General features: G+C 38.6%; 4 protein-coding genes across 9 annotated transcripts; all 4 read left to right on the top strand.

Annotated features, from left to right (window-relative positions):
• Positions 1-980: 980 nt before the first annotated feature.
• Positions 981-3,159, top strand: LOC118319762. The gene is made up of 6 exons (XM_035650379.2): positions 981-1,044; positions 1,136-1,465; positions 1,589-1,945; positions 2,086-2,217; positions 2,370-2,407; positions 2,513-3,159. The coding sequence occupies exons 1-6, from the start codon at positions 1,002-1,004 to the stop codon at positions 2,645-2,647; spliced, it is 1,035 nt and encodes a 344-aa protein (XP_035506272.2). The 5' UTR covers positions 981-1,001; the 3' UTR covers positions 2,648-3,159.
• A 2,183-nt stretch (positions 3,160-5,342) lies between these two features.
• On the top strand, positions 5,343-7,533 carry LOC124850503. 2 transcript variants are annotated; one of them, XM_047334322.1, is made up of 6 exons: positions 5,343-5,541; positions 5,677-6,006; positions 6,177-6,533; positions 6,674-6,805; positions 6,909-6,967; positions 7,064-7,533. In XM_047334322.1, exons 1-6 carry the CDS (start codon positions 5,433-5,435, stop codon positions 7,196-7,198), a joined length of 1,122 nt encoding a protein of 373 aa, XP_047190278.1. In that variant the 5' UTR covers positions 5,343-5,432; the 3' UTR covers positions 7,199-7,533. The 2 variants fall into 2 exon arrangements, with proteins under 2 accessions (XP_047190278.1, XP_047190279.1); XM_047334323.1 differs by having other exon boundaries at positions 5,351-5,541; positions 6,930-6,967.
• A 1,269-nt stretch (positions 7,534-8,802) lies between these two features.
• On the top strand, positions 8,803-16,739 carry LOC118319761. Of its 5 annotated transcripts, none has more exons than XM_047334324.1 (6): positions 8,803-10,083; positions 10,219-10,548; positions 10,672-11,028; positions 11,166-11,297; positions 11,401-11,459; positions 16,375-16,739. In XM_047334324.1, exons 1-6 carry the CDS (start codon positions 10,041-10,043, stop codon positions 16,525-16,527), a joined length of 1,074 nt encoding a protein of 357 aa, XP_047190280.1. In that variant the 5' UTR covers positions 8,803-10,040; the 3' UTR covers positions 16,528-16,739. The 5 variants fall into 5 exon arrangements, with proteins under 5 accessions (XP_047190280.1, XP_047190282.1, XP_047190281.1 ...); XM_047334326.1 differs by having other exon boundaries at positions 8,822-10,083; positions 11,422-11,459; XM_047334325.1 differs by lacking the exon at positions 16,375-16,739 and adding an exon at positions 11,556-14,494 and having other exon boundaries at positions 8,832-10,083.
• Positions 16,740-18,855: 2,116 nt separating this feature from the next.
• On the top strand, positions 18,856-20,994 carry LOC118319763. Its single transcript, XM_035650381.2, has 6 exons — positions 18,856-19,071; positions 19,196-19,504; positions 19,618-19,956; positions 20,110-20,247; positions 20,351-20,406; positions 20,510-20,994. Exons 1-6 carry the CDS (start codon positions 19,029-19,031, stop codon positions 20,642-20,644), a joined length of 1,020 nt encoding a protein of 339 aa, XP_035506274.1. The 5' UTR covers positions 18,856-19,028; the 3' UTR covers positions 20,645-20,994.
• The last annotated feature ends 4,251 nt before the right edge of the window (positions 20,995-25,245 follow it).

Here is a 25,245-nt window from a genome sequence, read left to right as displayed (position 1 = left end):
ACCCAAAAGAAAGTTGTTCATGCTTTTATCTCTGCTCGTCTTTATTACTACAATGCACTTTACTTGGGTATCGGTCAGGGCTCCCTCCACCATCTCCCTGGTAGTTTTCTAATGGATTTTAAATTTCTAACACTCACTTTTAAAGGCCTCTAACGGCTCAGACCTGAAATTCATTTCAGATTATTGAGCTGTTATGTGCCCTCTCGACCGATGAGGTCTGTAGATGGAGCCCTGCAGGTGACTCCCAGGTCGCAGTTTGTGACAAAGGGAGATCGCGCCTTTGACAGAAGAGCCCCCACACTTTGAAGCTGTCTGTCTACTGAACTCAGACACACCACGTTACTACCTTCTTTTGAATCTCTTCATAAAACCTTTCTCTTTGTGAAAGGTTTTCTCCTTTTAGTCAACTGCCTTGTCTGTTTTCTTTTTACTTTTTTGCTTTTATTTCGTCTTGCTAAGCACTTTGTAACATTGTTAAGAAATGTGCTAAATTCTTTTTCATATTATTATTATTATTATTATTATGAATCATGTTGACATGTGACAGGGACAATACCCATGAATCACTAAAACAAATTAGTACCTGTCTTCTATTTTAGTGAAAACCAGGCTACAACTGCTATAAATATAGTGGTTCAATCCATAGTGGTGTATCCTCATCAATGAGTGGCGGCTTTAAAGTCTTTATGTTTTTATATTGTTTGAAATAAAAAGAAAATGTTGTGAAGACGACGGCTTTGTGTTACTGCAGTTTACATTGAATCTTTTTTTAGTTTACTCTAAGTGCCAGTAAGAAACCCACCATGAAACATAAAACATAAGCTGCTGTTGGTGTTGTTTGTTTCATGTGTTATGGATGGAAGGGCGGTCGATGTTATTTCCACTGGTAATTAGAGGCCAATCAGATTGCTCTCACGTTGTTCCCACCCACTTTATATACTTACATTAGGGCAACACATTTTATTATAGGGTCTAAATTAACTGCTGTCTTCAACGGGAAAATGCTGATTATATTCCACTTACTGCTGCTGCTCAGAGTGAAGCGTAAGTCAAATCCTTTCTTTAATTTGGAAGATACAGTCTGTTTTAATTATGTCATATTCTAACATAATTTTCTATTTAATTTTAATTTCAGGATGCACATTTGATCAGATCTTTGAGACACGAACCGCTGGTGTTGGAGACGATGTGGATTTGACGTGTAGCCGCCCGAAGTTGGAGTACCGAGCCCAATTATTTTGGATCAGGCTCGTTTCTGGAAACTTTCCTGAAGTTTTAGGAGGAACACCTACATTTGACTATGCAGGTGTTAGTGAGACCTCTCACTTTACAGTCAAGCAAGAGCCTGGGATCTTTCTTCTACGGATCAAAAAAACTGAGCGAAGCGATACTGGAGTTTACTATTGCATAAGACTAGAACAGCTTGTCATGACATTTTTGAAAGGAACATTTCTTAGGATTAAAGGTAAATGACAAACAAAATGCCGACAGTTTCTGAGTGTTTGTAAATCGAAATGAATGTATTCAACTTATTGTCTTTTCATTAGAATGAGTAAAGCATGTTTAACCTTGTGTTTGTATTTCCCAGGACCAGAACCTGATGTATCTACAGTCATTCAAGTCCCTCCGTCTGATCCAGTCGGTCCAGGAGACCCAGTGACGCTGCAGTGTTCAGTCCTGTCTGACTCTGAGAACAACACGTGTCCAGGATATCACAGTGTGTTCTGGTTCAGATCTGGTTCAGATGAATCTCATCCCAGTTTGATTCATGCTCATGGAAACAGTCGTGATGAATGTGAAAAGAACCCTGAAGATCACTGGCCCCAGAAATGTGTCTACAACTTCTGTAAGAACGTTAGCTCGTCTGATGCTGGGACTCACTACTGTGCTGTGGCCACATGTGGAGAGATTTTATTTGGACGTGGAACAAAAGTGGACAATAAAGGTAACTGAAGAAAATTCTATTTAACTTTTAGAATAACATATTTTTTGCATAATGTAGAATCGGTTTCAAATTTCAAAAGTTTCTTCCTGTTGAAAATTTTCAAATCATATTTAACTCATCTTGTCCTTGTGTTGTTTCAGCACCCAACGTGTGGGATGTACAGAAGACCAATACAGTTCTGTTTCTGTTATGTGCTACATTGGCGATAAGTCTGATTGTTATCGGCTTCCTGATTCATATCATCAAGGAGAAAATGTGTGATTGTTGCAAAGGTGATAAAAGTTTCTTGTGTAATTCTATCAAAAAGCAGTTTTGCAAAAGAGAACACTTAATTTACATTATTTCTTTGTTGACATTAACCTACAACTTTTTTCATCGTTAATCTTTGTTTTTATTTAATAAGCTGTGGTTTCTTTGCCAACAGAGGCTGTGACTGTCCGTGGTAGTCAGCCAAATCAGCAGGTAAGATATATGAAGAAATTAATGGAAAAGTTGATAGCATGTCTTTGGTTTCATATGTTAATATCAAAATGTGCCGTCTCATTACATTTTTCCAATTTGTCTCAGAGAGATGAGGACTTGTTGGTTTATTCTGCATCAACCATCACTAGGAGGAAAGCTGCTAACGCAGGGAGAGGAAAATCAAGTACTGCAGAGGGAGAAACGGTTTACTCTGAAGTCTGGTTTTATGCGATAAACTAACAGTGCAAACATTTGACTTGATAAATAAAGATGATATCATTTGTGATTTGCACACTGCTGGGAAGAGTCGGTCCTCCACCTCCCACGACTCACTATGTCACCTTTGAAACGGCGTATTACGAGGTTTGTGGTCCTTTTAAAGACCACAGACACGCCTGTTAGAGCTCAGCAGTGGACCTGTTCAGTCTGTCAAGTGTCTGTTTTTATGGATGGATTTCCTTATTGTCTGTAAAGTAATCGTGCTGATTCTCTGCCATGTCACCCTTACCTTTACAAGCTCATTAACCATGCATTGGAAAAGCCCACTATGCTCTGAGGTGAAACAAAGTATTTGTGACGTATCTCCTGTCACTGGTAGAGGAGCTATTTTGGGAAACGGTCGATCTGGTCTATTTTACCACATACGACATAGTTCGTCGTAGGAATTGGAGGACTGTTTTTTTGGGAATATACTTACAATCAGATATTTGACATCTGATGGAGATGTCAAGAATGTTTTATTTGGATAACTTTTTTTTTTTTTTAAGTATATTTACACAACTGGGATTATGGAAATTATTTTGGGGCTATATCTGGTACAATAAATGTTTTGTGCAGCGTCCCTGTTAAATAACAACAAACGAATAAAACCAACTCTCTTGTACTAAACTGTTTTGCGGCGTGATCTGTTATGGTGTAAAACTAGTCCTGGTTGTCCTGCGGATTTCCAAACACTTGCCAGAATTGAAGAAAAGTGGAATGAAAGATGGTCATTTCCATAGCATGACTGGGCAGACATCTGTGTCCATCCCTCCTGTACGCTTTAACGAATGATGTTTATGTGAAATTAATAATCATAACAACAATACAGTATACTGTAGTGGTATTTCACTGGCCTTTTTTCAAATAAAAGAGAACAGAAGTATGAGCTCAGTTTCCTGAGGCTAAAAGAGAGCGTGAGAGAGAATGAAAAGCCCCTTTGTATTCACACCTTTGTTTGAAACACTTGCCACAGCAACGCTTAAGTTTCCATGAATCTTTTGTTTGTCAGTGTCAACGCCTGTTTATTTGTGTCTGTGTGTCAGATGCAAGCAGCAGTGTGAACACAGAAAAAGCAGAAGGTACAAAGCAGGATTCAAAGTACATGAAAGTTTTCACTGTAATGGCTTTTATGATAAAGTATGTTTTTCTGTAGCTCGGTGTCCATCCTTCCAATATTTAACTACAGGGACTGGACACAGCATTGTGTCATGGGGTCATCAACTGGCCTGAATGGTAATTTCTCTTTGTTCAAACTGTAGCAACACAACTTAACTGCGACGTCAGTGTCAAACCAACATGTCTTGTTTTGTGGTCGGCACTATGCTGTCCTTGATGACAGCCACAAATCAACATGTCTGGCAAACATTTCTGTACTTTCAGCCCTGTAACCTGTCTTTTCCTCTATTGTCAGTCTGCATACACTTGGCAAGTATCGAAAGTTGTACCAGATATGTCCTCCACCTTACTTTTTCTTTTGATGCCCCAGTTTGTGATGATGTACTGGACTGTGTCTGCTATCTCCATGTGAACATGTGATACTGTTAGAGCGGTGCTCTGCTGATGCCTTTCAGCACACACCTTTAAAAAGAGGTGAAACCAGTGTACTGTAGAAGGTGTATGGTGGGACCACGACCTCCTCCCCACCTCGATATGCTCTTTTATTTCTGCTAAAGTGACTGACATGAAGAGCGGGAGGGTCATCGCACATGATGTCGAGCATCTCAATTAGCTGGCTCACAGGATGTTTTTAAGATGGCACCTCTGTGTCAAATGGCTGCATACATCCGTTTAAAATGCCCTCAAGGGAAGGTCCGGTTTAACTCTGTTTTCTCTATAGAACTTCTCTCTCTCTCTCGGTCTCTGCTGGATGTGATCTACACCACGGGGCATTTTAACCTAGCGACATGTGCTTCAGGTCCCATAAGGCGACCTTGCTGAAGATTAAACATTCCCTCTTAAACACGTCATACGAGCAGGACAGAAAATTCCCGACAGTTGTATTTAATCCCTATCCTCTTTTTGTCATCTCATTCTGATGGCAGTGATCGAATGAGAGCGCTGATAATGTGTTTATCTAATCTAACTCTGATCCCAAGAAGTGCCGAGGTCACTGAGCTGCAGGACATCCCAGAATTCCCTCTTTTAAGTCTAAAGCTAATTATTTTTATTTCATGTGCATTAAAACAAAAATGAACTGGGAGAGAGTGGAGAAGACAAGCATTTCAAACTACCTTCATTATACAAGACACTTGTCCTACCATCTCCCAGGAATCTCTGTCATCTTTCGTCCATCTACAGTCGATCTTCGGCCAAAATGTTGACGTGACAAAAGCCATCATTCACTTTATCAAATTAGCACCAGTCATCATTTGAAGTGGACACCAGGCTACAACTCCTATAAATATAGCAGTTCAACAGTGAATTCAAATGACATGATAAAGATGTCACAGCACAAAAGCAGTTTTGTGTCACATTGTCCTTCACTCATGAAAAGGGAAGTTTTCATACGTGACTTGACTTTACACGTTTAAAGGATGTGTGGGCAGTTCTATTTGTGTGTATCCTAAACATATTGTTTCAGTGAATGCAGGTTCAAATCAAGAGTGTCTGTTTAAGAAACCCACCATGAAACACAAAACATAAGTTGCCGTTGGTGTTGTTTCATGTGATAAGGATGGAAGGGCGGTCGATATTATCTCCACTGTGATTATTAGGGGCCAATCAGATTGCTCTCACGTTGTTCCCACCCACATGATGTGATTACATGAAGGCAACTCATCGACTAATAGGGTCTAAATTAACTGCTGAGCTAAAGTGGATTAACAGTAAAATGCGCATCATATTCCACTTACTGCTGCTGCTCAGAGTGAAGCGTAAGTCAAATCCTTTCTTAAATTTGGAATATACAGTCTGTTGTAATTATGTCATATTCTTACATAATTTTATCACAGGACATATACAAATCCGCCACTGTTATTAATTGCTTCTCTGTTTAATTTTAATTTCAGGATGCACTTTTGATCCGATCTTCGAAACAAAGACTGCTGGTGTTGGACATGATGTGAATTTGACGTGTAACCGCCAGCAGTTGGAGCACAGTGCCATCTTATTTTGGATCAGGCTTGTTTCTGGAAACTTTCCTGAAATCTTAGGGGCAACATTTTCCCATGAGCATCCAGGTGTTAATACGACCTCTCACTTTACAGTCAAGCAAGAGCCTGGGGTCTTTCTTCTGCACATTAAAAAAACTGAGCGAAGCCATACTGGAGTTTACTATTGCATAAGAGTAAATCAGCTTGTCATGACATTTTTGAATGCAACATTTCTGAGAATTAAAGGTAAGTGACAAACAAAATGTTGACATTTCAAATACTTGAAAAATTGCAAATACTATTCTACAGATTTCCATAGTTTCTGAGTGTTTATAAATTAAAATGAACGTATTCAACTTATTATCTTGTCATTAAAATGAGTAAAGCATGTTTAACCTTGTGTTTGTATTTCCCAGGACCAGAACCTGATGTATCTACAGTCATTCAAGTCCCTCCGTCTGATCCAGTCGGTCCAGGAGACCCAGTGACGCTGCAGTGTTCAGTCCTGTCTGACTCTGAGAACAACACGTGTCCAGGATATCACAGTGTGTTCTGGTTCAGATCTGGTTCAGATGAATCTCATGCCAGTTTGATTCATGCTCATGGAAACAGTCGTGATGAATGTGAAAAGAACCCTGAAGATCACTGGCCCCAGAAATGTGTCTACAACTTCTGTAAGAACGTTAGCTCGTCTGATGCTGGGACTCACTACTGTGCTGTGGCCACATGTGGAGAGATTTTATTTGGACGTGGAACAAAAGTGGACAATAAAGGTAACTGAAGAAAATTCTATTTAACTTTTAGAATAACATATTTTTTGCATAATGTAGAATCTGTTTCAAATTTCAAAAGTTTCTTCCTGTTGCATCTTTTCAAATCATATTTAACTCATCTTGTCCTTGTGTTGTTTCAGCATCCAACGTGTGGGATGTACAGAAGGCCAATACAGTTCTGTTTCTGTTATGTGCTACATTGGCGATAAGTCTGATTGTTATCGGCTTCCTGATTCATATCATCAAGAAGAAAACCTGTGATTGTTGCAAAGGTGATAAAAGTTTCTTTCTCTCACTTGATTTACATTAATCCTTTGTGTAAATTAACCTACATCAACGTTCATCATAAATCTTTGTTTTTATTGTATTACACAGCTGTGGTTTCTTTTCCAACAGAGGCTGCAACTGTCCGTGGTAATCAGCAAGATCAGCAGGTAAGATATAAGAAGAAAATATTGGAAAAGATGACAGCATGTCTTTGGTTTCATCTGTAAATATCAAGATCTGCTGTATTTTTCCATTTTCCTCAGAGAGATGAGGACTCGTTGGTTTATTCTGCGCCAACTTTCACCACGAGGAAAGCTGGTAAAGCGCTGAGAGGAAAATCAAAAACTACAGAGGAACAACCAGTATATTCTGATGTCAGGGTTTATGCGAGTAATTAACAATTCAAAAACTGGATTTGCTAAATGAAGATGATACTTATTCACATAACTCCGGTATCTGATCTTGGTAAGAATATTTTATATGGAAATCCTTCAAAATATTTTTATATTTTGTCCAGAGATGTTTAAGTTTAAATGCGTTTGGTGACATCCTACAGTATTTTCTTCAAACAGGTTTATCATCTTCAACTCAAACAGGCTTTTTGAAAAAAAACTTGACCGAGTACGAAAGTTGTGAAACAAATAGTCTCATTTGTCTTATATGCAGTTTAAAGGCTCTCTGTTTTCACCAATGTGTTAAATAATGATTGTGCAGAATAAAAGTTTAAGTTTAACTGCTTTTATAATAGAATCATTTTTATTTCATGTTAAATTTGTTGACCATGATTTGTTTTTCACTTTGAAAATAACTACGGCTGTAATCATTACAGAGGGGCATCTAGCAAAATCTAGTAAATACACAAACTTTAAAATCTATTGGCGGTAGACATTATATTTTCATTGCCATCAGGAACTACAGAACAGAGTTCATTTGTTATGATTCAGAAGAACCCGCATAACAAAACCGATTGGAAACTGTATTCTTTCTTTTTTTCATATTGCATGTGACCACAACTGACGTATCGCTGGTGGCCTCAACCCAGGGATTATGGGAATTAGTTTTGGGCTATATCTGGTATGATGAATGTTTTTGTGCATCACCCCTGTTAAATAACTATAAAAAAACAAATATAATAAGCTTCCTAACATTTAACTGTTGTTGCGGCAGGATTTGTTAGTGTGTATAACTATTGTTGGCTGTCCTGCAGATTTCCAAACACTTTTGAATTACTGAAATCCACACAACATACAAAACAGGAGTTTAGGTTTCTAACCTTGACTACTACACAGGAACCTACTTTGTGCATGTGGCCGATTCAGGACTGCTTCCTGTCCTACTGTTCTGGCAGTAAGGAGTCAAAAGTTATGTGTGCACACACCCTGACATGAACTTAGATGAGAACCTTTGTTGAGACTTGGAGAAAGAAGCACAGGTCCTGCTCTCCTCTGAAAAGATGCAGCATGAAAATTAGACATTGTTAAGGTTGATGAGACCTGTCGTTTTTTCTTTCAATGACCTTGAGGGCGGCAACAGACCAACGTGTCTGACAATCATCGCTGTAGTTTAAACCCAGTAACTTGTCTTGTGATGTTGTACTGGACTGCGTGTCTGGTTCCATGTGAACATGTGTCTGTGATGCTGTAAAAGTGGCGCTGCTGCCTTTTAGCAGCGACCTGAGAAGAAGTGAAACAAGTATAGGAGGTGGCTGTTGTGACCACAACCTCCTCCCCTGCTCGATATGCTCTGTACTTTGTGCTCAAGCGACTGACATGAAGAGCGGGAGCGTCATCACAGATGCACTCAAGGGACGGTCCTGTTTTTACTCAGTTGTAACAACATTTTTTGGGATTGTACATTTAGATTTGGGGACACAAAAATCAATCAAAGGCTGTTGCTATCATTAGTGCCTCTCTAATGAATTATGATTGATCTTAATGAAAGACTTGTGCATCACATGACACAGTCAAGTTACAAGCAATGACACATGACAATGACACGTGATGACATCACAGGCTAACAAGTTGCTATGAAGTAATAGTTTACCCGCAAATGCATCCGTCCAAAACTGGCAACGCTACGACAAGTTTAGCCAATAACCTAAAAAAGTAACAGTTGTTCCGTCTTGCATCTGCTAAATGTTCTATCATGACTGATGTCAGTGTGACCACGTGGTTGTTTAGTTGGGTTCATCCAGATGAAGATGATTTCTAAAATTAGGTCATATTTATCGTTCTCTGACCTAAAAAAAGTTGTTCATGCTTTTATCTCTGCTCGTCTTTATTACTACAATGCACTTTACTTGGGTATCGGTCAGGGCTCCCTCCACCATCTCCCTGGTAGTTTTCTAATGGATTTTAAATTTCTAACACTCACTTTTAAAGGCCTCTAACGGCTCAGACCTGAAATTCATTTCAGATTATTGAGCTGTTATGTGCCCTCTCGACCGATGAGGTCTGTAGATGGAGCCCTGCAGGTGACTCCCAGGTCGCAGGTTGTGACAAAGGGAGATCACGCCTTTGACAGAAGAGCCCCCACACTTTGAAGCTGTCTGTCTACTGAACTCAGACACACCACGTTACTACCTTCTTTTGAATCTCTTCACAAAACCTTTCTCTTTGTGAAAGGTTTTCTCCTTTTAGTCAACTGCCTTGTCTGTTTTCTTTTTACTTTTTTGCTTTTATTTCCTCTTGCTAAGCACTTTGTAACATTGTTAAGAAATGTGCTAAATTCTTTTTTATATTATTATTATTATTATTATTATTATGAATCATGTTGACATGTGACAGGGACAATACCCATGAATCACTAAAACAAATTAGTACCTGTCTTCTATTTTAGTGGAAACCAGGCTACAACTGCTATAAATATAGTGGTTCAATCCATAGTGGTGTATCCTCATCAATGAGTGGCGGCTTTAAAGTCTTTATGTTTTTATATTGTTTGAAATAAAAAGAAAAGGTTGTGAAGACGACGGCTTTGTGTTACTGCAGTTTACATTGAATCTGTTTTTAGTTTACTCTAAGTGCCAGTAAGAAACCCACCATGAAACATAAAACATAAGCTGCTGTTGGTGTTGTTTGTTTCATGTGTTATGGATGGAAGGGCGGTCGATGTTATTTCCACTGGTAATTAGAGGCCAATCAGATTGCTCTCACATTGTTCCCACCCACTTTATATGATTACATTAGAGCAACACATTTTATTATAGGGTCTAAATTAACTGCTGTCTTCAACGGGAAAATGCTGATTATATTCCACTTACTGCTGCTGCTCAGAGTGAAGCGTAAGTCAAATCCTTTCTTTAATTTGGAAGATACAGTCTATTTTAATTATGTCATATTCTAACATAATTTTAACACAGGACATACACAAATCTGCCACTGTTATTAATTGCTGCTCTATTTAATTTTAATTTCAGGATGCACATCTGATCGGATCTTTGAGACACGAACCGCTGGTGTTGGACATGATGTGAATTTGACGTGTAGCCGCCCGAAGTTGGAGTACCGTACCGAATTATTTTGGATCAGGCTCGTTTCTGGAAACTTTCCTGAAGTTTTAGGAGGAACACCTACATTTGACTATGCAGGTGTTAGTGAGACCTCTCACTTTACAGTCAAGCAAGAGCCTGGGATCTTTCTTCTACGGATTAAAAAAACTGAGCGAAGCGATACTGGAGTTTACTATTGCATAAGAGTAGAACAGCTTGTCATGATATTTTTGAAAGGAACATTTCTTAGGATTAAAGGTAAATGACAAACAAAATGCCGACAGTTTCTGAGTGTTTGTAAATTGAAATGAATGTATTCAACTTATTATCTTGTCATTAGAATGAGTAAAGCATGTTTAACCTTGTGTTTGTATTTCCCAGGACCAGAACCTAATGTATCTACAGTCATTCAAGTCCCTCCGTCTGATCCAGTCGGTCCAGGAGACCCAGTGACGCTGCAGTGTTCAGTCCTGTCTGACTCTGAGAACAACATGTGTCCAGGATATCACCGTGTGTTCTGGTTCAGATCTGGTTCAGATGAATCTCATCCCAGTTTGATTCATGCTCATGGAAACAGTCGTGATGAATGTGAAAAGAACCCTGAAGATCACTGGCCCCAGAAATGTGTCTACAACTTCTGTAAGAACGTTAGCTCGTCTGATGCTGGGACTCACTACTGTGCTGTGGCCACATGTGGAGAGATTTTATTTGGACGTGGAACAAAAGTGGACAATAAAGGTAACTGTAGAAAATTCTATTTAACTTTTAGAATAACATATTTTTTGCATAATGTAGAATCGGTTTCAAATTTCAAAAGTTTCCTGTTGCATCTTTTCAAATCATATTTAACTCATCTTGTCCTTGTGTTGTTTCAGCACCCAACGTGTGGGATGTACAGAAGACCAATACAGTTCTGTTTCTGTTATGTGCTACATTGGCGATAAGTCTGATTGTTATCGGCTTCCTGATTCATATCATCAAGAAGAAAACGTGTGATTGTTGCAAAGGTGATAAAAGTTTCTTTCTCTCACTTGATTTACATTAATCCTTTGTGTAAATTAACCTACATCAACGTTCATCATAAATCTTTGTTTTTATTGTATTACACAGCTGTGGTTTCTTTTCCAACAGAGGCTGCAACTGTCCGTGGTAATCAGCAAAATCAGCAGGTAAGGTATAAGAAGAAAATATTGGAAAAGATGACAGCATGTCTTTGGTTTCATCTGTAAATATCAAGATCTGCTGTATTTTTCCATTTTCCTCAGAGAGATGAGGACTCGTTGGTTTATTCTGCGCCAACTTTCACCACGAGGAAAGCTGGTAAAGCGCGGAGAGGAAAATTAAAAACTACAGAGGAACAACCAGTATATTCTGATGTCAGGGTTCATGCGAGTAATTAACAATTCAAAAACTGGATTTGCTAAATGAAGATGATACTTATTCACATAACTCCGGTATCTGATCTTGGTAAGAATATTTTATATGGAAATCCTTCAAAATATTTTTATATTTTGTCCAGAGATGTTTAAGTTTAAATGCTTTTGGTGACATCCTACAGTATTTTCTTCAAACAGGTTTATCATCTTCAACTCAAACAGGCTTTTTGAAAAAAAACTTGACCGAGTACGAAAGTTGTGAAACAAATAGTCTCATTTGTCTTATATGCAGTTTAAAGGCTCTCTGTTTTCACCAATGTGTTAAATAATGATTGTGCAGAATAAAAGTTTAAGTTTTACTGCTTTTATAATAGAATCATTTTTATTTCATGTTAAATTTGTTGACCATGATTTTTTTTTTTACTTTGAAAATAACTACGGCTGTAATCATTACAGAGGGGCATCTAGCATAAGAAATTGAGAATAAATACTGAAATAAACAATTTTGTTTAATGTTTCCATAATAGTCATAACCAATACAATATTTCTAAAGGCTCAAAAAGAAAATTGTCTTTTGAATTTGACACATTTTAGAATGTAAATACACAAACTTTAAAATCTATTTGTGCGGTAGACATTATATTTTCATTGCCTTCAGGAACTACCGAACAGAGTTCATTTGTTATGATTCAGAAGAACCCGCATAAAAAAACCGATTGGAAACTGTATTCTTTCTTTTTTTCATATTGCATGTGACCACAACTGACGTATCGCTGGTGGCCTCAACCCAGGGATTATGGAAATTTGTTTTGGGCTATATCTGGTATGATGAATGTTTTTGTGCATCACCCCTGTTAAATAACTATAAAAAAACAAATATAATTACTTCCTAACATTTAACTGTTGTTGCGGCATGATCTGTTAGTCTGTATAACTATTGTTGGCTGTCCTGCAGATTTCCAAACACTTTTGAATTACTGAAATCCAGACAACATACAAAACAGGAGTTTAGGTTTCTAACCTTGACTACTACACAGGAACCTACTTTGTGCATGTGGCCGATTCAGGACTGCTTCCTGTCCTACTGTTCTGGCAGTAAGGAGTCAAAAGTTATGTGTGCACACACCCTGACATGAACTTAGATGAGAACCTTTGTTGAGACTTGGAGAAAGAAGCACAGGTCCTGCTCTCCTCTGAAAAGATGCAGCATGAAAATTAGACATTGTTAAGGTTGATGAGACCTGTTGTTTTTTCTTTCAATGACCTTGAGGGCGGCAACAGACCAACGTGTCTGACAATCATCGCTGTAGTTTAAACCCAGTAACTTGTCTTGTGATGTTGTACTGGACTGCGTGTCTGGTTCCATGTGAACATGTGTCTGTGATGCTGTAAAAGTGGCGCTGCTGCCTTTTAGCAGCGACCTGAGAAGAAGTGAAACAAGTATAGGAGGTGGCTGTTGTGACCACAACCTCCTCCCCTGCTCGATATGCTCTGTACTTTGTGCTCAGGCGACTGACATGAAGAGCGGGAGCGTCATCACAGATGCACTCAAGGGACGGTCCTGTTTTTACTCAGTTGTAACAACATTTTGTCGGATTGTACATTTAGATTTGGGGACACAAAAATCAATCAAAAGCTGTCGCTATCATTAGTGCCTCTCTAATGAATTATGATTGATCTTAATGAAAGACTTGTGCAACACATGACACAGTCAAGTTACAAGCAATGACACATGACAATGACACGTGATGACATCACAGGCTAACAAGTTGATATGAAGTAATAGTTTACCCGCAAATGCGTCGGTCCAAAACTGGACACGCTACGACAAGTTTAGCCAATAACCTAAAAAAGTAACAGTTGTGCCGTCTTGCATCTGCTAAATGTTCTATCATGACTGATGTCAGTGTGACCACGTGGTTGTTTAGTTGGGTTCATCCAGATGAAGATGATTTCTAAAATTAGGTCATATTTATCGTTCTCTGACCCAAAAGAAAGTTGTTAATGCTTTTATCTCTGCTCGTCTTTATTACTACAATGCACTTTACTTGGGTATCGGTCAGGGCTCCCTCCACCATCTCCCTGGTAGTTTTCTAATGGATTTTAAATTTCTAACACTCACTTTTAAAGGCCTCTAACGGCTCAGACCTGAAATTCATTTCAGATTATTGAGCTGTTATGTGCCCTCTCGACCGATGAGGTCTGTAGATGGAGCCCTGCAGGTGACTCCCAGGTCGCAGTTTGTGACAAAGGGAGATCGCGCCTTTGACAGAAGAGCCCCCACACTTTGAAGCTGTCTGTCTACTGAACTCAGACACACCACGTTACTACCTTCTTTTGAATCTCTTCATAAAACCTTTCTCTTTGTGAAAGGTTTTCTCCTTTTAGTCAACTAACTTCTCTGTTTTCTTTTTACTTTTTTGGTTTTATTTCCTCTTGCTAAGCACTTTGTAACATTGTTAAGAAAATGTGCTAAATTCTGTTTTATATTATTATTATTATTATTATCAATCATGTTGACATGTGACAGGGACAATACCCATGAATCACAAAAACAATTAGTACCTGTCTTCTATTTATGTGGAAACCAGGCTACAACTGCTATAAATATAGTGGTTCAACAGTGAATCAATATGAAACGATAAAGATGCCCTTTTGTTCCGTATTGTCATATTGTCCTTTACCATGTGTTATGGGCATTTCTCTCCTATCTACTTGATAAAAGAAAGTGTGGGCAGTTATATTTGTGTGTATCCTAATCAATGAGTGGCGGCTGAAAAGTCAATTTATATATTGTTTGAAATAAAAAGAAAATGTTGTGAAGACGACGGCTTTGTGTTACTGCAATTTACATTGAATCTTTTTTTAGATGGATGGAAGGGCGGTCGATGTTATTTCCATTGGTAATTAGAGGCCAATCAGATTGCTCTCACATTGTTCCCACCCACTTTATATACTTACATTAGGGCAACACATTTTATTATAGGGTCTAAATTAACTGCTGTCTTGAAGGGGAAAATGCTGATTATATTCCACTTACTGCTGCTGCTCAGAGTGAAGCGTAAGTCAAATCCTTTCTTTAATTTGGAAAATACAGTCTGTTTTAATTATGTCATATTCTTACATAATTTTAACACAGGACATAAACAAATCTGCCACTGTTATTAATTGCTGCTCTATTTAATTTTAATTTCAGGATGCACATTTGATCCGATCTTTGAGACACGAACCGCTGGTGTTGGAGACGATGTGGATTTGACGTGTAGCCGCCAGAAGTTGGAGTACCGTACCAAATTATTTTGGATCAGGCTCGTTTCTGGAAACTTTCCTGAATTTTTAGGAGGAACTTTTTCATTTAACTATACAGATGTTAGTGAGACCCCTCACTTTACAGTCAAGCAAGAGCCTGGGATCTTTCTTCTGCGGATTAAAAAAACCGAGCGAAGCGATACTGGAGTTTACTATTGCATAAGAGTAGATGAGCTTGTCATGACATTTTTGAAAGGAACATTTCTCAAAATTAAAGGTAAATTACATACATTATACAGACATTTCACATTCCTGAAAAAATGTAATTGCTATGCTATCACCAAACACCTTTTACATCAGCCATTTCATCTCCCTACATGTCTATATGAAGATGATACCGATTTCCATCATTTATTTGAGTGTCCAGAAATGTAATCATATATGACTAAAGATATAAAACATATATATAGTCAGATATATTAATTTTAACCTATATTCATTAGAATAAGTAAAGCATGTTTAGTTTTGTGTTTGTATTTCCCATGACCAGAACCTGATGTATCTACAGTCATTCAAGTCCCTCCGTCTGATCCAGTCGGTCCAGGAGACCCAGTGACGCTGCAGTGTTCAGTCCTGTCTGACTCTGAGAACAACACGTGTCCAGGATATCACAGTGTGTTCTGGTTCAGATCTGGTTCAGATGAATCTCATCCCAGTTTGATTCATGCTCATGGAAACAGTCGTGATGAATGTGAAAAGAACCCTGAAGATCACTGGCCCCAGAAATGTGTCTACAACTTCTGTAAGAACGTTAGCTCGTCTGATGCTGGGACTCACTACTGTGCTGTGGCCACATGTGGAGAGATTTTATTTGGACGTGGAACAAAAGTGGACAATAAAGGTAACTGAAGAAAATTCTATTTAACTTTTAGAATAACATATTTTTTGCATAATTTAGAATCTGTTTCAAATTTCAAAAGTTTCTTCCTGTTGCATCTTTTCAAATCATATTTAACTCATCTTGTCCTTGTGTTGTTTCAGCATCCAACGTGTGGGATGTACAGAAGGCCAATACAGTTCTGTTTCTGTTATGTGCTACATTGGCGATAAGTCTGATTGTTATCAGCTTCCTGATTCATATCATCAAGAAGAAAACGTGTGATTGTTGCAAAGGTAATGAAAGTTTTCCATTTGTCTTTCTATCAAAACGCCTCTTTGCATTGCTTGATTTACATTAATCCTTTGTGTAAATTAACCTACAGTATTGTTCATCTTTAATCTTTCTTTTTATTTAATTAGCTGTGGTTTATTTTCCAACAGACACTGCAACTGTCCGTGGTAATCAGCAAAATCCCCAGGTAAGGTATCGGAAGAAGATTTTGGAAAAGATAATAGCACGTCTTTGTTTTCGTATGTAAATATCAAGATGTGCTGTTTCATAATATTCTGTTTTCCTCAGAGAGATGAGGACTCGTTGGTTTATTCTGCGCCTACTTTCACCACGAGGAAAGCTGGTAAAGCGCTGAGAGGAAAATCAAAAACTACAAAGGGAGAACTGACCTACTCGGAGGTCAGGGTTAATGTGAAAAATTCACAGTCCAAACATTTATGAATTTGACACTCTGGGCAAGATTCACATGTTCTGATGTTGGTAGGAAGATTTAATTTGGATAACCGTGAAAATATTTGTCATATATTGTCCAGTCTCTTTCCACAACTGGGATTATGGAAATTAGCCTTTGGCTTTGTCTGGTTCAATAAATGTGTTGTACATTGTCCCTGTTAAATAAATAATAAAGAATAAAACAAACTGTACCAAACTGTTGTTGCTGGTAGGATCTGTTATGGTGTTAAAGCAGTTGTTCTGCAGGTTTATCAAACACAAGCCGCAATTGCTGAAATCGACCCAACATACAAAACAGGAGTTAATCAAGATTCTAACCTTGACTGCTTAACAGGAACCTACTTTGTGCCTTCGACCGATTCTGGACTGCTTCCTGTCTTAGTGGTTCGGCAGTTGGGAATTAAAAAAGTTATGTGTGCACACACAACTCATGGGTTAGGGTGCAGACTGAAAATGAGACATTGTTGGGCTTGATGAGAACTGCAGTTCTTTCTGTGTTTGTGCTGAGCTTCGTTAAACTCATCCTGAAACTTAAGTTTGTGTTGTCCACTCTTTGGCAGAGTCAGTGGTGGCTTTCACAAGACCTCATTCCGACAGACTAAAGAATACAAAAGAATTCTAGTTATCGTCCAGAGATTCAACGACAAATGTTGCCCAACTACTCTTGCTGGTGGGATCACTTCCGAGTTTGATACGAGAGGAATTTCTTTTCGATGCCGTCCATGCATGGCACCAAAGGTGAGGGTTTGTTTGAGAAAGATACCACCTGGTGCTGTGTGTATCATCACTGCCATCTGAAATAAGAGGCCTCGCTTAAGAGAAGCAGTTCCAGCCATCACATTGGAGACCTTAGTGTGATATGTGTGGAATGATATAGAGACGGAAACGACCATTGATGGGCATAAGGTTCACCACTCCTGCTGTAGTAATATATCGTTTTTAAACTATTACATGCTTTAAAAAATATATACATATGTATATATATATGTATATATGTGTATGTATGTGTATATATGTGTATGTATGTGTATATATATGTATATATGTGTATATAAATATATGTATGTGTATATGTATGTATATATGTGTATATATATATATGTATATAAACGTATATATATATATGTGCAGGCCAGCTTCCTGAGATACAAACCGAGTGCATGAGGATGAAAAGAGCCTAACTTTACAGTTTGAAAGCCCAGCCACAACAATGCTTGAGTTTCCGTGCATCACTTGTTTGTCGGTGGTCACAGTGAATGTGTGTGTCGTGTGCCAGATGCAGTGTGGACACAAAGACGAAACAGAAACTACAAAGCAGGTTACAAAGTACATGACAATATTGACTGCATGGCTTTTGTTGTTAATATTATAAACATTTTACAGCTGTTACTTCTCCCGTGTCCACCCTTCTGGATATTTAACTGTGAATGCATCAATTGTCAGGGGATCATTAACAGTATGCTGTTATTTTCACGTGTCACATTTTGTATTAGGAACAATTTTACAGTGAAACTTCGCCCTGTTGTCGGCCACAAACCACAACATGTTCCATAAACGTTGCTGTAGTTCTAACCTTCACGGTGGAGCTGTTTTGCTTTGGTAATTTTACTAAGTCTGTGTTTTGTTTTTTTGCTAGATTGTTTTTTGTCTGTGAATTCGCTTGTTATTCTCATGTAAGCCAAACTCAATTAACCTTTTTATTAAAAACAACTCAATTGGCGTGGTTGGCAATAGCCACTTTGCCGCCCAGCAAGATGTCGTCCACTCCCACTCTGTCTGCTCTGCTGACACGCAGGGTTGTGTCATCCTTACCGATGACATTGGATCAGTTTGCTCCCCGGATATAGAATTCAATTCGTATAGTATTTGTATAGTACCAAATCACAACATACATTATCTCAAGACACTTTACATGGACAGGTCGAAACCTCACAATATTATAGAGAAACCCTACAATTTCCCACAATGTCCGAGCAGAACTGGACTCAGCTGTGGGGGCGGCCATGGAGCAACAGACACTTCAAGGTTTAACAGGTCTCTTTTTATTTACAGATATGTAACATGCATTAGATTTCTCAGTATCAAACCACTGAAATGTTCTAGCTGCTGAACAAAGCAGTTCAATTGTAAACCTTATGTCCTGTTTTTTGAGTCATGAGGCAAAAATTCCTTTGTTTTTGCTCCTTTTATTAGCAGAGACATTACAGCTGCTCTGTTGTGTTTGCTGCTAGTTTGTAACTGAAAGTTTCACTTATTGAAACGCCCCATGACATATGACACACAAGCTTGCTGTTGGTGTCATTTCATGTGTTAAGGCTGGAAAGATGGTTGATATAATTTCCACCGTGGTACATTGAAACACCAACGTACCAAAGAGCCAATCAGATTGCTCGGATTTTTTTCCTCCCACAATGATACGATTACTTTTAGGATGAATCGTCATATAATGCTGCCTAATCGTCAGCAGTCTCAAAGGGAATAACCAGAAAATGCTGATCATATTCTATTTACTGTTGATGATCAGCCTGGGGCGTGAGTACATGTAGAATGGGTCTAATTTATTCCAAATCGGAAGCGTTGTTTTTTTCGTTTTACAGTCATTTATAAGATAAGCACATATATCTGATACAGATTGCTCTGTTTTCTGTCTTCTCAGGATGCACAGAGGAGCCGATCATTGAAAAAAAGACCGTTCATATTGGAGATGATGTGAACCTGACGTGTATCCGCAGGTCTTCAGGGACCTTGTTTTGGACCAGGCTCGTTTCTGGAGAATTTCCTGAAGTCTTGGGGAAAACATTCAGCTTTGAGAACGCTGTTCATCGCATTACAACCAGCATAAATACTGGAGAATTTAATCTGCACATTGCAAAAGCCCAGCGAAGTGATACAGCGGTTTACTATTGTATGAAAATACAACAACGAAACTTTACATTTTTAAAAGCAACTGTCCTGAGAGTTGAAGGTAAATACTGAAAGAAATCAACAGATTAAAAAAAAATGTTAGATTTTATTAATTGTCTTTTGCACAGAAAAATGAAAGTTTGAAGTGTTTTAGTTTTTCCTATTATCCCCCAGGAGCGGATGTCACGGCAGTCCCTACATCTCCAACCCCTCCAGAACAATCTGTGTCTCGCCAGTGTTCACTGCTTTGTGACACCGAGAACAAAATGGATCCAGAAGAAAAGGCTGTGTGCTGTTTCCGAGCTGGATCACATCAGTCTCACCTGACTTTAAATTATACTCAAGGAGACGGTGTTTATGAATATGACGAGAACCCCGAGAAACACTCAGCAAAGAAATGCATCTGCAGCTTCTTGCAGAACGTCAGCTCCTCTGATGCCGGGACTTATTTCTGTGCTGTGGCCACATGTGGAGAGATATTTTCAAGAAACGGATCAAAACTCGACACAGAAGGTAACTGCATATATTTACGTTATGGGGAAATAAGCAGATTTGGGTGTTTAAAGAAGGTCTTAAAGGTGTTTTCTTTACTTAATGTAATGCTGTAAGTACTCTTAATTACACTTACTAATCCGTAACCTTCACTTTTGTCTCTATTTATGTCAGGAGTAAACGCTCGGCATTTACAGAAGGACAGCACAGTTCTGATCCTGTTATGTGCTGCTTTGGCTGTTTGTCTGCTTGTTATAGCCTTTCTCATTTATTCAATCAAGAATCTCAAGAAAAAGTCTACTGGTTGTTATGGTCAGTAAAGTCATGAATACATTGATCAAGCAAACAGCTTTTTGGCAAAGCGGGATTCACATTAACTTTTTGGGGGGGGGTTGTTGTTGTTTTTTGAATACAGCTGCTGTTGCTTTGGAAACAACTGCAACGGCCAAAGGTTATCAAGAAAGTCTCGAGGTAAATCATATAAAGGAGCGATGTAGCCAAAAAGTTATCACGTTTTTTTCTCTTCTAAATATGAACACCTGTCATCTCACATTTTTCTGTAATGTTTCCCCAGACAGATGTTGACTCACTGGTGGTTTATTCTGCACCAACCTTCTCTAAAAAACCTGGGAAAGCAGCGACCAGGGAAGCAAAAACAGCAGAAAAAGACAGCATCTACGCTGATGTCAGAGCCCTTGGGTTGGATTAATAGTCTAAACACTGCATTTGCTAAAGAAAATTTTTACATATTCAAATTTTACTATAGATTGTCCTAACATTGCACTCGCTCATTGATGTAAATATAATGTTGTCTGCACAGTGCAAGGGAAATGTGCACTGACACTTGATTTTTGCTTTATATTGATATTTGATATTGATATTTGATATTTATTTATGCTTTTTGAAGTCTGTAAACTTCTTCCATGACTGACATTGACGCATCAATGCCATGTCATGGTAATGCACTGACAGGAGATGGTGAGTGTGATGTTGGTTGTGTGAATGTGTTGCTTCCTTCTCAATAGAGGAAGCAAAAAACATAAAAAACAATGAATCATATTATATGACTGACTTTTTTTCTGTTTTTAAGAATACTGACTAAGCATGTGTATATGCTGTTGACATAGACTGTATATATCAAATGAACATCGTCACAGAGTCCGGAAAATGAAGCGGATTCCTAAAATGCCTGAAGCCTGTATTGACTGGAATCACCAGCAGAGGACGACTCCCTGGTTGCAAAAAGAAGTCGGGTCTATGAGAAAATGCCTTCTCACTTGATCTATAATGTCAGTTAACATATTCCTGAGGAGTTTATGGTCTCAATCTTTAGTTTCAAGTCTCCAATACAACTTGGTGTTCATTTTGTAAAATGTGGTCTCATTTAAAATCAAATAGACGATAAAGCACCGTACCTCGTATATACCACATAAACACCGGCATATAAGACCATAGATTATCCAATAGGGATCTAATTGTCCGGCTCATGTCACCACCTCCTCTCGTTTGCGCAGGTCCAAAAAACAAGAAGAAGAAGAAGATACTGTGTTTGTCTGCTTTTCAGTTTGTCTGAATCTCACCGGTTTTAGAACAGATGCATTTAAAGTATCATTTCCTCTGATTGAGTTGTATTTGAATTGACAACGCATTTGCACTAACACTTGTGCTCAATGTGATCACAGTGCATCCTGACCACCTCCAGGCTGGTTGGGCCTATCGAATGACAATATTGTCAATGTGTCTTCAACGTGAGATCGGTTCTGGTTCTGGGCTCCAGAAGCATCAACCTTTACTGGATTGCTCATAGACATATAGTGGAAAAGAAAGAACACAGAACACGGATTTTCACTTTGAAAATAAAAGTTCCTTACATTTATTTTTCATTCAGATCATGAGAAGTTACTCTGTATTTGACAAGCGATATTATTAAGATAAGAGCTCTCTCCTGTGGATAATGCTATTACCAAAAAACATTTCATTTCATTTGTCTAAATGGGTATTAAAGTTGCATCAAAATGACTTTGTGACAATGTTGTATCTTCTGAAAGGGGACAGCACGTCAGTGATATGATGCAGGCGTATATATTCAGTCTTCTGGGAGATCCCTGTTATTCTTCCCTCTTTTAGCTTTTCTTGAGGTGAAATCCAGCGCCGCATAGTTCAAGGCATCTGCGTCACCATCCTGCAAACAGTAATTATGACTGAAGGTAAGAGGTCAGAGCACTGCCGCAAGCAAGTGATTGTTTAAATCACACATTAAAAGCAATTTTACATTGAAAACTTAGCAGCTGTTATGCGTACTTTGGCCAATTAGCAACCGCAAAAAAAAATTGTGTGGAACACAATTGACATTAAAAAAGTTAAAATGCTGAGATAGATATATGAGACCCCTTCTTTCCTCCTTACAGTTAAAAGCACATCTTGTAGCCAACATTGTGCTTTGATGATAAAAGTTTATTGTACACATCCGTTGGAGGGCTTCACCACTTCAGAGAAGTTGTGTCATCTCCTCATCTCAGCGACTAAGATGGACGCGAAACACTATAGAGCTGGGGGAGAAGTAACAGATTTCAATCTGTCTTGTCTCTGAAAAAAAGAAAAATTACAAAGAACATCTAACTTTGTTTATCGCGGAAGCAAAATCAAAGAGTTTCCCCCATCTGCAACTTTGAATGACACGTAAATTGGTGTAAAAATTTGAGCAACCAAAATAAAATCCTAAATTTATTTGTGAAAAAAGCATGCTGTCACTCAAGTGAGTTGTGCAACCAGACCAGAGTTAAGTTCAATTTACAGGTATTACACAAACCCACCATGACGTCACCCACTGGCTTTGCAAACTGCTGTTTTGAAGCCTCGAGTTTCGCATTTTGTCCAGTGCCATCTTTTGTTTTTGGAACTGAGAGCTCGTCCAGACTGCGCGCCCCCCTACAACCTGCAACCATGCACCAACTGGACGGCACTAGCTGTCAGTCACGCTGTATCCAAGCTTCAATGCATACTGTGCTTTATCGTCTATTTCGCTCTTAATAAGACAGCAATTTACTAAATGAACATCGTGCTGTATTGAAGAGGACGCAAAGCGATTGAAAGTTTGAAATTCTTTAGAGACTCACTTCTTTTTGCAACTAGTGGAGTCGCCCTCTGCTGGTCATTCCAGAGAATACAGGCTTCAGGCGTTTATGCAGTGGCTTCACTTTCCAGACTCGGCCACTACATTCATTTTCATATATGCAGTTCATAGTATTACACTGTACTTATGATACTTGCATAGACTATACAAACACAATGGAAACAACAGCGCAAGTGTCAGGAGGTTTTAAAGCAATGAAATGAGCCTAAAATCTTTGTCACAACAGCACAGAATGTAAAATCTCATGTTTAGTTCTGTATTTCCTTGCCTGCAGTAGTAAAAAAACAAGAAAGCCTAGGAAATAGTTTATGTTCAGAAAGTATGAATACTTAATTTTTATCTTCTCCAAAATAGTTTGTTTAAACCAAGAAAAGTCCTTTTTACTTGTTTGGATCACAGGACTGTGCGTCAATTTCTGTGAAACAACAAAGTCAGTCATCTGCAGTGGCTGAGCTGTGAGATGTAGGCTGTGGTTGGCTACTGCTCGGTTTCCGACAGACCGCCAAACATGTTTAGTCAGAATGTATATGACTTTGAGCATCAGCGGGATACTTAAGTAGGTGCAAGAAGCTTCCTCAAGCTAAATTTAGCAAAGCAGGTCAGTTTTTGAAGTCTGCTTTCCTGGATGTTTGGTACAAAATCAAATTTATAAAAAATCGAACCCTACTTTTAACCGCTCAACCCCATGCAACTGACTTTTTTAAATGGTAGACATATGATTTAAGGTTTATGTGATGAAAGTCTAAAAGGGGAGTTCAAATTAAATCTTCAAGTTTCTTGGTTCAAACGGTGATCATCATTTTCTCATTCAGCATCAAGTTTGCAGACACGCAGGTGTTTGTCTTTTGTGAAACTAACATCTGGGGGAGGGGATGATACTGTTAAGTAGGCTGAATTTGATCAGAGGCATTAAAGTCCAATCATTAGACCATTCAAACTAGACACTGGCTCTAGCTGAATTGCCTTTGTGTTTCATAGACATGCACTGCATATTTAACCCAAAAAATATTTACCCCCCGAAAGTTGATGATGTACCTTTACATTTATGCGACATTTAAATGAGTTCCCAAGTAAACACTGGAAAAACTGTTGCATCAAGTGCAGGTATGTGAGTGTCATCGACCGTAGAATCTGAATTAAATGTATCCATGACGTATTTTACCCACTTTAGTCACATAGAAAGTAAAGACTGTTGATCAGTAAACACCCGTTATGAGTTCATTGTGCTCTCTACCTTCAAAAAGACAGGAAGTCATGCAGAGGGGGGATGTTGTTCAGTTGAAAGTGTGTGAGTAACTCCAACCAACAGGGTCTTGGTATGTGTCATGACTCTTAGTTGAACAATGCCCCTGATCACAGTTTTTTCATCTTTTACGTCATCTGTGAAATCCCCCGAAGCTATTCCTCGCCAGCATTTCTACTTGTTTATCTTTGCTCTGTTGCGATAACACCTTTAGGACTCATCAAAACAACAGGGGTCAACTGTTCTCCTCAGGGTCAACGTCACAGAGGTTGCAAACCTGTCATAGAAGGTAAAAAAATAAAAAATAATAAACTTGCTGGTCTTATGCGTTGTCCTGGATGCGCCGTTAGTTGACACACCACATGAGATTGGAAAATGTTTACTGATGTAACGACATTATAAATCAAATGAGAAGTAGAGTCGTGTTATTTTTGTAACCAGTGGAGTCGCCCTCTGCTGGTGAATCCAGAGAACACAGGCTTCCGCGTTGGTTTTACTTTTTTTTTTATTTATATTTTTATATACAGTCTGCGGTTGTGAATGAATTGCAGGGTGTTTTTCAACAAGAGGTCATCACGAGTACTTAATAAATGTCAGACAAGTTCCTTCACAACATCATTTTCTAAACGCTCAGGGTGAAGTGTCAACACACTGTGCATAGAGGACGTTTGCTCAGAGGGTGTGTCTCACACTTAACCAACTCCTGCTCTGATGAAAGTTAATATTAACTAGTTATCAGCTCATAAACGCTGAACAGTCCAGCTTTGTTACTGTGATGATAAATGTCTTACTGCCACACCTTGTTTGTCTGTCCACAGTGAACCAGTTGGCCCCTGTTAGGGCCATTTCCCTTTCGTGGGAAGGTTCACACTCCCTCTGTGCTTTCAGGAAGCGGAGGCAGGGGGTCAGAAACGGCCGATTGCACATTTGAATC

Source organism: Scophthalmus maximus, chromosome 9 (genome assembly GCF_022379125.1).
Source record: "Scophthalmus maximus strain ysfricsl-2021 chromosome 9, ASM2237912v1, whole genome shotgun sequence".
Taxonomy (NCBI): Eukaryota; Metazoa; Chordata; class Actinopteri; order Pleuronectiformes; family Scophthalmidae; genus Scophthalmus; species Scophthalmus maximus.
Note: the sequence above shows the minus strand (reverse complement) of the source record. Positions and strands in the feature narration are given on the sequence as shown.

What these genes read in the sequence shown, in the direction of transcription:
- LOC118319762 (XM_035650379.2), top strand. Translation starts at nt 1,002, where the DNA reads ATGCTGATTATATTCCACTTACTGCTGCTGCTCAGAGTGAAGC. An exon ending in AACATTTCTTAGGATTAAAG is followed by an intron (nt 1,466 to 1,588) that starts GTAAATGACAAA and finishes TGTATTTCCCAG; the next exon opens with GACCAGAACCTGATGTATCT. An exon ending in AATGTGTGATTGTTGCAAAG is followed by an intron (nt 2,218 to 2,369) that starts GTGATAAAAGTT and finishes CTTTGCCAACAG; the next exon opens with AGGCTGTGACTGTCCGTGGT.
- LOC118319763 (XM_035650381.2), top strand. Translation starts at nt 19,029, where the DNA reads ATGCTGATCATATTCTATTTACTGTTGATGATCAGCCTGGGGC. An exon ending in ATCAAAACTCGACACAGAAG is followed by an intron (nt 19,957 to 20,109) that starts GTAACTGCATAT and finishes TATTTATGTCAG; the next exon opens with GAGTAAACGCTCGGCATTTA. An exon ending in GTTATCAAGAAAGTCTCGAG is followed by an intron (nt 20,407 to 20,509) that starts GTAAATCATATA and finishes ATGTTTCCCCAG; the next exon opens with ACAGATGTTGACTCACTGGT.
- LOC118319761 (XM_047334324.1), top strand. Translation starts at nt 10,041, where the DNA reads ATGCTGATTATATTCCACTTACTGCTGCTGCTCAGAGTGAAGC. An exon ending in AACATTTCTTAGGATTAAAG is followed by an intron (nt 10,549 to 10,671) that starts GTAAATGACAAA and finishes TGTATTTCCCAG; the next exon opens with GACCAGAACCTAATGTATCT. An exon ending in AACGTGTGATTGTTGCAAAG is followed by an intron (nt 11,298 to 11,400) that starts GTGATAAAAGTT and finishes TGTATTACACAG; the next exon opens with CTGTGGTTTCTTTTCCAACA.
- LOC124850503 (XM_047334322.1), top strand. Translation starts at nt 5,433, where the DNA reads ATGAAGGCAACTCATCGACTAATAGGGTCTAAATTAACTGCTGAGCTA. An exon ending in GCTGCTGCTCAGAGTGAAGC is followed by an intron (nt 5,542 to 5,676) that starts GTAAGTCAAATC and finishes TTTTAATTTCAG; the next exon opens with GATGCACTTTTGATCCGATC. An exon ending in GTAATCAGCAAGATCAGCAG is followed by an intron (nt 6,968 to 7,063) that starts GTAAGATATAAG and finishes CATTTTCCTCAG; the next exon opens with AGAGATGAGGACTCGTTGGT.